Consider the following 10,513-nt stretch of genomic DNA (forward strand, 5'->3'; position numbering starts at 1 on the left):
TCCGAGGCTGGGGATGCTAGGATACTAGTGACTCGGCCGAGGTCATAGGAACAGACATTAAGCAAGCGACGCTGTGCGACACCTCGGTGACATTCCATTGTTATATGAAACAAGTCTTCAATTACTCCGCATAAATTACAATTGGGCGAGTCAACTTTACGCATCAAAAACGCAAAATTATTCGGCTCAGGACCGCTTCGGCCTCAGTTTCATTTCGTCAACTTCTTAAGTAGTTCTCATTCGCATTTGGTCTACTGTTCCGATTCGCCAGCATTCCTATATCGTCACTTTCTTATCTCGCCCGCTTTCTTACGTGGGCCACTGTAGTAACTTGGTTATATTCCTAATTAGACTACAGTGCCGATTCGTCAACACTCCTAATTCGTCCATAGTGCTTACTCGCCAACATTCCTATTTAGACCACAGTGCCAACTCGTCAACTACATAGCATAGTAATAGTTAGGCTTGGGACTTTTGGATGCTCGCTATGGTTTTAGAATCGACGGAGTCGTCAAAGTCAGTCAAATATTTTTTTCGAAGTCAAAATGAAAGTGTGAAAATAAAACATAAAATAAAACACTTTGGTCGAAATAGGAACGTAGACAAAAATGGTATATTGACGATATCAGATATTGGACGAGTTGGCACTATGGTCAAAATAGGAATTTAGACAAAATGGGGTATTGACGATATAAGAAAGTGGACGAGTTAGGAAGGTTACGAATTAGGAATTGTAGGGTGACGACATAACACTGCGGACGATTTATGGAGATGACGAAATGAAACTGGGGCCGAAGCGTTCCTGAGCCAATTATTCAAAGGAATGTGGCCAGATCGCAATCTAAAGGCAACAATTAGATGCTGCTTGTTCAACTTACAAAAAGAAAACCATAGGGCTCGAGGAAGTGAGGGTTGTATCGTTATGTACCATATGCCCTTTGTGCGAGATCTTTCATCGAAATATTCAAACTTTTAATATTCTGGCAAGCTAACTTTGTAATAGTCCACTAGATCGATCCTACGCGACTACATTTTTCAAATTTGCCGCATTTTTTCTGACAAAGCTAATTTACCAGAGTATATTTTACTTACAAGCTTTATGCTGCACTGCTGAATCTTTTAAAAATAAGTACGTACATACAAGTTCATTTACTTATAAGATCCTGCACCTACTTTATCTTTCTGGTTTGCCTCATCGGTTGACTGGTAGAGAACGCCTTACGGCATTAAGTCCGCCATTTGTATTGTGCAATAAAGATTAAATAAATTAAAATGAAAAATAAGGCCAAGGCCGGTGTACTAATTAATTAAGAGTTGACTAAAGACAAATGTAAAATAAATAATTTATTTTCATCACATAGACAGTAGATATGTATTCAAGATTAACAGCATTAACAGTTTTACAATAAAATTCTCTCTCAAAGTACTAAGTACAATTTGGAACAAGTCTCAAAACGCAGTATAAGCTTAATACATCACACTTGTACACGTGGCACCCTTTGAACACCAAACAAGTTTTAAATTGGTTTTAATACGTCGATGAAGAGGCGTTTCTCAAGCGCCAAAAACTACAAAAGGTAAACAAGTAACTCTTATAGTTTTGCCATTCTGTCCGTCTGTCAATCTGTCTGTGCTTAGATCAGATACCGTCATTGCTGGCTGGTTCATCTTATTTTTATCTCAAATATATGGAAGGTGGAGGTAAGGAATGGAATCTCCATGTACTAAAAAGTGACATCAAAAAACCTTAAATAGGTGGAGCTACAATACTAGAAAAAAAAAAAACAAATCATAAACAGCGCATGTCACTCCGTCAATAACGCCTAGGTTCTTAGCTACTCTGGAAAGATTTGGATGACTATTATTTATAGCTGACAGCTGGACCACTTTTTCAACAGTTCTACCATAAGAGATTTCACTCCTTTTAAATCGACACTCCATAGCCTTTTTCTGTTTCACCAAATCGTTAACATGTAAAAAAAAGGTTCATATGCAATGTTTTTTTTTTTTTTTTTTAATTTGTCTTCTTTGTGGTGCAATAAAGAATATTTACTTACTTAATACCAAACATTGAACATTTTTGGCAATTAGAGACAGAGTATTTGTTACATTTAAAATATTGTTAACGATGTGCTGATATTCTGTGAAACAGAAAACAATTATCAGATATCGGGAACTCTACACGATGGCCCAGCGTAGGCCAGTCTAAGGGACGCAGCTATGTGGTAGAATGAGATAGCAATATCACTTACTCCCTCTAACGCATAAATGCGTCCCTTGGACTGGTCTGCGCTGGGCCATTGTGTAAAGGAGCCATTAGATTTTACACATCTTATAATATAATCATTTGAAATAATTCAAATAGGATCGCTTGCAGAAATATCTGTTCAATAATTATTATTTTGTTACAATACGCCATATATTATGCGTTTATAACTTGGCGTTCAAAGGGCTTGTCACAAAGTTATCCATTTTAAGGAATAAATTTCAACAGCAAATATTTAAAGGTAACGATACAATTTCAATAGATGGGGCCGCGTATCTTGACTTCTAATTGGTCAATTATCTGTCATGATTCCAGATAATATCGCAGCAATACACTAATCTATTAATTATAAAAATCAAAGTATACCTCATGTGACCTATAATATTTTGATTTACATTTTCCCGATTTTTACTCATTAATATTTAGCAAAACAGGACTTAATCGCGTATACGTAATAAAGTTTTTTAAATTTACCTTGGCTTGGAGGACGGTGTTGTGCCCGTGGTCTCGGAGAAGACTTGTAATGACCTATATATAATATTGGAGAATTATGTTACGAAAATAAAACATTAGTAAAGCCTGACCAGTAATATATGATCACGCGCCATGTTGCGGAATTTCTATGGAACAAAATTTTTCATACTAAAGTGATCCGTCACCCTATACATGAGAATAACAGCGCCCTTTTGCCAATGATCATATATTTCTGAGCAGTAGTGAATAGAATCAGGCGTTACTTTGCGGAAGCCATATTAATTAAAACAAAAAAATATTACTTTGCTAATCCGCGAAAAGATATAACGTGCTAGTCAATCAGAGCTAGCCTGTTATAATTAGGTTGTTTCCATCTACAAATCTTATGGCAGAATTGTATCCCAATAAATGCTTTTGGATTATAAGAACATGTTAAACTACTTTTAGGGGACCTGTAATGACCATATTTTTGTAAATATTGAATTTAAAATATCTTTTGGCACACGTCACGTGACCAAACTCGAAACGCCTTTGAAGATTCTGATGACGTCACAACTCTCGGATTGACACTGTTGACAGTTAGGTGATAAACAACAAATTGGAAACAACTCAAACAACCCTATTACTTGCGTGGAGTTGATCCTCAGATGTTGACGGTCTGACGTCCGTGGCGGTCGGAGGAGGAGTACGTCTCCTGAGGATGCCTCGTAGAGAGGCGAAACACGTGTCGAGTTTTGTACTGTCTGTGGTGGGTTGTTATGGTAGGTGGTAAAACGTAGTGATTATATGCTCTTTGGGTGGGAACATTAATTGCATGTAAAAATACGCAAGTAAGTATAACGGGTTATCACTGATTGACTAACACGATATCTTTTCACGGATTAGATAAATAATATTTTTTGATTTAATTAGTAAGTAGAGTAGTGAAATAAATATAATTGTTGTGAAACAATCTTACACAAATCTACCTAATCCCACATTAAGCTCTCAAAGATCTGCTATGTTTATAATCTTCAGACAGAGGCATTACCAACTAGCCTAGGTGGCCGTAAACAAAAGTAATCAGAGGACCTACCGCGAACAAACGTTCGACGTGTGGCCTCCCTGTCACACTTACGTATGAATGTACAAGTGCGACAGAGAGGCAACACGTCAAACGTGGTTCGCGGTAGGTCCTTTGTGATAGCTTAACTGTCATTTGATTATTTGACTATATTACAGGTCACACTTATATTCCGATTATAAAATTTACAATCAATTCCTTATTTAGGTTTCATGGCACAAGTTTCATTAATTTAGTTAAGACAAATAACAATAACCTAATAAAATCACTACAAAAGCTTTAACACACGACAAAATTCACAAAAGACACTATTTTTTTAAACGAACAACGGAGCAAAGTTTAAAAAGATTCTATAGGGAGCGTGCATGAACTATAGGAGGCAGCACAGGAGCCGTCAGATTTTTGGCGCGAGGCGTAAATGTGATGTTTTTTGTTCCGATGTAGCCCACAAGATGGCAGAATCTACTATGCACAAGAAAACACTTGACGTGTAAATGTGCCTGTTTATGGTTCCGATTCAGACCACAAGATGGCAGACCCTCCAACGCGCACGGTCCCTATTGAATTCAGTTATAATTAATTTCTCAATAAGTTGAAAAACGCTTAAGTGCTAGTTTCGTTGTGCAATCTCGATGTTGCAGAGCAATAACTAGCTACGTCCAGGGAATTCTTCTGGTTAAGCGCCAATTACATCCACACTTCGCGATATCGGGCCTGATAATCGTTTTCCGTTTCACGGAATATCAGCACATCGTTAACAATATTTGAAATGTAAAAAATACTTTGTCTATAATTGCCAAAAATGTTCAATGATATTTTACATATGAACCATTTTTTTACATTTCAACTATTGTAAACCATGTGCTGATATTTGGTGAAACGGAAAAATACTCTTGCTCGGGCCCGAAATTGGGTCTGATATTAGGCCTGATAAAAGTGTGGATGTAATTGGCTCTTTACATAAATAGTTGAATCTAAAAAAATGTTTTGATACTTAGAGTAACTTCAATTGTATGGCGGCAGCTAGGTTGGGACTTTTATATAGGGCTCTTATAAGTGTATTAAGTACGCTAAAATCTTGATAATTCCGTCTTGAAGTAATCAAAATTCAAATACGTACGTTAGTTTAAGTGATTACAAATATGTAACAGGTGTTGAAATGATTATATATTACAATTGACTTCTTTTCTAACAACAACCATAGGTCTGAAAAGAAAATAATTATTCGGACTTGATAATAAAGCTAAAGAGATCACTATAAACGCTCCAAATGTATGAATAAATTCAGAAGAAATAAATTGACACAATCTATCAAACTGTATCCTTTTGATCGCCAACACATCAGCTAATTGGCTACAAGCCAATATCAACCGGATATGGTTCACGATGACACGCCGCACTCGATAGGCGTAGTGTTTAAACCGTTAAAAAATACAATTTTGAATTAACGAGCAATAGACATTAAAACTCTGAATCCAGATGTGTATGCCCACGTTAGTAAAAAAAAAAAAATTCGTTTCGAAAAACAAAACGTCTAAGTACTGTCATGCGGTCGTTCTAAAGCCGTCTTCACAGCCGGCACCGCAGTGAGCTGCTGTACCAGCAGGTCGATGTTGGCAAACTGGTCGCTAGACAGGTCCAGCGACCGCTGCACGTGCTCCCACATGCCGGCCAGCAGGAAGTCCGCCCAGGTTAACTGTGAAAAAACGCCTTTACGGGGGTTTTCAGAAAAAAATGTACCGATTTTGCCTTTAATTATCCTTAATTTTCCATAAACAATTTATTACTCAGTTTTGTAACGGTCCATACAACCTGTGTGGTTAACTGCGTTACAAAACTGACAATTAAAAGTGGGACATTTTTTTAAAAGTAGTTTTTGAGTAGAAAAACCCAAAAAAATTTAGGTTTAAATAAAGCTCATGGTACACTTTTTTTCTGAAAATGCTCTTATAACCTTTTTACAGTACGACACTAATAAAGCAATGACTCTCTTAAACCCCTTTGCCAGTTAACAAAACGACATTGATCCGTTGAGGCCTTAGTGATTACACTGATTACCTTACTGAGCACGAAATAGTCTAAATAGCCGCGGTTGGTTGCTACGATAGCGTCCAGTTTGATGAGGCACGTTAACGCTATCTGTTTGTCGAATGGACTAGCTCAGACCACCACGTTAACAATAGTTTACCTTACTGAGCGCTAGATGGCCTCTGTTAGTGGAATGGTGGCCACAACATAGTCTAGTCTGGAGAGCCACGCCAGCGCCATCTATTCGTCGAATGGACTAACTCGGGCTATTAGTGTAGCGTAAATAGTTTACCTTGCTGAGCGCTAGGTGGCCGCGGTTGATGGCCACGACAGCATCTATAGTATTTTTCAAATTGGAACAGGTGTTGCAAAATTGTATTGAATTGACATCTATCAGCGTACCCTTCCAGTTTAAAAATACTATAGTTTGCCGAGACGCATCAGCGCCATCTATTCGTCGAATGGACTAACTCGGGCCATTAGTATAATAGTGTAACGTGAGTTTACCTTGCTGAGCGCTAGGTGGCCCCGGTTGGTGGCCACGACAGCGTCAGTTTAGCAAGTCACGCCAGCACCGTCTTTTCGTCGAATGGGTTGACTCGGGTCAGTAGTATAACAGAGTTTACCTTGCTGAGCGCTAGGTGGCCGCGGTTGGTGGCCACAACAGCGTCTAGTTTGGCGAGACACGCTAGCGCCGTTTTTTCGTCGTATGGACTGGCTCGGGAATCCAACTCTTCTGCGCCTACTGCTTGTATCTCTGAAACAATAAACATATTCATTTTCCGACTGTATTAATAATACGATTAGCTCTCATTTGTAACAACATGTCGAACATTATTTGAGACGTTGGTGCCATAATGGATTGTCCCCAAAAATATTTTGTATTAAAAAAGATATTCCGTAATCTTATGTCCAGTAACAACTTTTTTTTTTAATCTAAGTCGGTGGCAAACAAGCATACGGCCCGCCTGATGGTAAGCAGTCTCCGTAGCCTATGTACGCCTGCAACTCCAGAGGAGTTACATGCGCGTTGCCGACCCTAAACCCGCCCCCCCCTCGTTGAGAACAACTTATTACTCAAAAGGTCAATGAGCACATCAACAGCCTTCTCAATTTATAGGTCTTCAAATGGGTCTGGTCTCCGCCGGCGACCCCGCGACTGCGGCCAATGAAAAATTGATTAAGATGTTGAAAATCTAAGACAATTTCGAGCTTCGAATTTGACAGGTAAACTAGATGGCACTGTACAACTTCAAACATTTTGCGGTAACTCTGATTGTCAAAAGTTGACTTTTGACAATATGACCTCAAAACATATGGCGCAATACAGCGCCATCTGTGTTTTAAATATCAAACTAAGGGGCACGGCTTTTTTTTTATCTCTCTATTACAATCAATTCTCTTTGCTACGGCCCAGAAACCTGACCCCCACACTTTTAAAAAAAAAAATATTTAGGTTAACAAACAGTCACTACAAGAAAGGCTTAAATATAAAGTATTAAACACTGTTTACAGTATGTGTGACCAACACTGTCCACCACTTATTAATTAGTAATTAGGTACAATATTTGTATTATTCGGAGATTTTTTTTACAAGTATTACAACACTGGAGCCTAAGGCTCCGAGAGGCATTGACATTGATAAATTTATGAAGAAGATAAAATAATCTTTAACGATTAACAGTTAACGGTGCCTGCAGTATTATGTTAATATTGAATAGTTACTATTTTGCGCTTCATATCAGTAGATCTTACATTTAGTTATTGTCTCCAAGTACATTTATTACAAGTTTTTTATATACACCAGTACTGCAGCCATAAATATCCACCTGGTTAAAATGTGTGTTGTAAGTATGAACGAGCCTGCGAAGAGGAGCGCGCTCACCGGCGTGGGTGCGGCAGCGGCCGATCACGAACAGCCGGTGCGGGCGCGTCTCTAGCTGTATGGCAACGCAATCAAAGTGGTTATTGCAGAGGCCGTATAAAACCATTGCCTCGAGCAACATTCGCCTGGAACTTAAATCTAACAGATCATATTTTTATAGTAACTGCTGGTAGGGTAATCTATTTGTGTAGCATCGAAAGTGCATAGTATTTAAGAATTTTTTTTTTTTACTGTTTAGAGGGCCTCCGAGTATTTAGAATAGTAGGGGTTCCAACTTGCAGGCAACTGTTCAATAGGTTGATGAAAACATCAACAATCTTGTCAATCTCCAGGTCTTCAAAGGGGTCAGTGCCTGCAAGTCCGAGGCTGCAACCCAGGCAGCGAAGCACCGCTACGCTATGAAGGCAATGGGACTGTCCAATAACATACTGTTTAACAGGTCAATGAAAACATCCACAATCTTGTCAATCTCCAAGTCTTCAAAAGGGTCTGCGCCGGCGACCCCGCGGCTGCGGCCCAGGCAGCGAAGCACCGCCACACTGTGGAGGCCACAGCGGGATGGGCTGTCCAATAACACTGCCAATACATAAAAAATTACCATTAGGCGGGTCCACACAGAGCGACCATATGCGCGAGGCAATTTCCTTGCGCACAAAACGGCCAGTGGAAGCGGCGCCCTCGGGCGAGGAAAACGCCTGACGCCTGACCCGCCTATTCATATATTTTTTAACAAGAGAATGATATTGCTAAAGACAATATTTTGACTTTAGACAATGCCATCACCAAGGCCCAAGGCTCGAACCGGTTTAAAAAATAGCGGTAAATACCGGTTCATTTTGGTTTTACTCCGAACTTCCAGAAGAACGCGAACATTTTAACAACTTTATTGTAACGTAAATAAACGGGTTTATTCAACGAGCCGCGTAAATAAAGATACCGACGAAGGAAGGAAGAAACCGGTTTTTAATGTTCTATACGCTTTTTTAATGTTCTAACAGGAACTTTATGGTTAATGTTCTCATATAAACCGGTTCATAAAAATAACGGTTTTACGAATGAAACCGAAATTAAAAAGCTTTGCACCAAGTACATGATAATGGTTTGGAAATTTAACCGGTTTCCGAGCCTTGGCCATCACAAACTACCAACACAGCTTGCAGCATTAACAATCGCTGTTGCTAGCTTTATTCACATAAGAAATTTGTTTTAATTGTGCTATAATAAAGAATATTTCATTAAGTACTTAAAAAGCATAATTTTCCCTAATAGTAAATAGTTTAGCATTAGCCTCAAAACTAAACAAGTAAAAATATACTTAGCTATATGTATAAATATTTATATATTAAAATGACTAAGCAGCATATGTAGAACCCATACATTTTAAATAATTCGGCTCCTTATCTCTTAGGTCTTGACCAATAGGCTTTAGCTTTTCTACTAAATACACTATTAAGTTTTAAAGAAACAGATTAATCAAGACATTGATTCCGTACCTTCCCTCGTTTCTAAGCCAGCTTCGGTGAGATGTTGCCCCGAATAAGCCAGCAACATCTGAATACTCTTGTGGAAGCCTTCTGTGGGCAATGAGCTGCAAATATATATAACTTCCTATTATAATGATATCTGTCTCTGTTCTGTTCTGTGGTGTATCTGGCCTGGCCTAGTGGATGACTCAGCCTCTGGACAATGTATGATGAGCATAAATATGTGTTCATGAGACATGGGTATTTTCTATGTACTTAAATATATAAGTATGTATATCATCTCATAGTACCCATAGTACAAGCTTTGCTTAGTTTGAGGCTGGGTCAATCTGTGTAAGAATTGTCCTCAATATTTATTTATTTATTTTCATTTGGTCATATCAAACACTTGAATCAGCAATTATAGATACATTTTACTGGCTAACTGATGGCTAAGATTAATGGGACTTTATGGCAGCCTGTTAGCACCCTTAACTGGTCCAAAATAAAAAATAAAAAACAAGATTCATGTCTCATAGCCTTGTTCAAATCCAAATAATTATATGCAAGAAAAAAAAAACAAAAAGAAAATGTTATAGAGTGGTCACTTTTCCGAATAATACATAAATGGATGAAAGTGAATAATTTAACGGAATAATTATGCTTTGTCCTGAAATAAAAGTTCCAGGGTTTCAAGGACACACACGCGCCGACGCAGTAGCAAGGACTCCAACACTTGTTGCATGTTTATTACCTTATCTACTTACATTTCTTTGCTCTCCTGTTTATCATTCTTTTTTGTTTTAAATAATTTTCCTAAACTGCGAAATGACATGATTCCCAATAAATATTCTTCTATGATTCTAAAATTGCACTCTATTGATCGACCCTATTTTACTAATTGGTTTTTTTAAACAATAAAAGTAAAATGATCGCCGGTTTTATATGACGATTTTCTTACGAAAATTATATCGATTTATTTTTTTGTGATATACCATCACTGCGGAACACATTATCAATAACTTGCCGAAGAACTGCACAATTTACAACTGAACCCGCATTGTACGAAATTAATTAAATCTATGTGTAAACCAATACAAAAGAAAACAATTTCAAAACATAATTCAATTAACCGAGTGACATTTCTCGAGTCGACAACCGGTGACTCCCCTCCCTCCCTCGTGACATTCGTGATCGTGACAGTCGGAAATTAAAGTTAAAAACAGTGCTGTTAACATCAAGAAGGCAATGTTAACCACATAGATATAGTATTCCTAGTTAACAGTCGTGCTAGTCTGTCTAGTCTGTTAAGCCTTTTCCATCAGTAGGAAAAA

The 10,513-nt window shown here is 38.1% G+C and overlaps 1 protein-coding gene across 3 annotated transcripts; it reads right to left on the reverse strand.

The window, feature by feature from the left end:
- Positions 1 to 5,138: 5,138 nt before the first annotated feature.
- Positions 5,139 to 10,364, reverse strand: LOC133526495 (glutathione S-transferase 2-like). Of its 3 annotated transcripts, none has more exons than XM_061863151.1 (5): positions 9,947 to 10,364; positions 9,210 to 9,290; positions 8,146 to 8,292; positions 6,458 to 6,588; positions 5,139 to 5,499 (listed from the first exon to the last, which is right to left on the reverse strand). In XM_061863151.1, the coding sequence occupies exons 2-5, from the start codon at positions 9,265 to 9,267 to the stop codon at positions 5,338 to 5,340; spliced, it is 498 nt and encodes a 165-aa protein (XP_061719135.1). In that variant the 5' UTR covers positions 9,268 to 9,290; positions 9,947 to 10,364; the 3' UTR covers positions 5,139 to 5,337. The 3 variants fall into 3 exon arrangements, 2 of the variants coding, with proteins under 2 accessions (XP_061719135.1, XP_061719134.1); XM_061863150.1 differs by having other exon boundaries at positions 9,210 to 9,304; XR_009800735.1 differs by having other exon boundaries at positions 5,360 to 5,499; positions 6,124 to 6,588; positions 9,210 to 9,304.
- Between the last annotated feature and the right edge of the window lie 149 nt (positions 10,365 to 10,513).

Source organism: Cydia pomonella, chromosome 16 (assembly GCF_033807575.1).
Source record: "Cydia pomonella isolate Wapato2018A chromosome 16, ilCydPomo1, whole genome shotgun sequence".
Classification (NCBI taxonomy): domain Eukaryota; kingdom Metazoa; phylum Arthropoda; class Insecta; order Lepidoptera; family Tortricidae; genus Cydia; species Cydia pomonella.

Bases quoted from the DNA above. Each gene is read 5' to 3' on its own strand.
- LOC133526495 (XM_061863150.1), bottom strand. From the start codon at position 10,014: ATGTCATTTCGCAGTTTAGGAAAATTATTTAAAACAAAAAAGAATGAT. The intron at 9,305-9,946 runs GTAAGTAGATAA...ATATATTTGCAG, and splicing joins AAACAGGAGAGCAAAGAAAT to CTCATTGCCCACAGAAGGCT. The intron at 8,293-9,209 runs GTACGGAATCAA...ATGTATTGGCAG, and splicing joins TGGCTTAGAAACGAGGGAAG to TGTTATTGGACAGCCCATCC.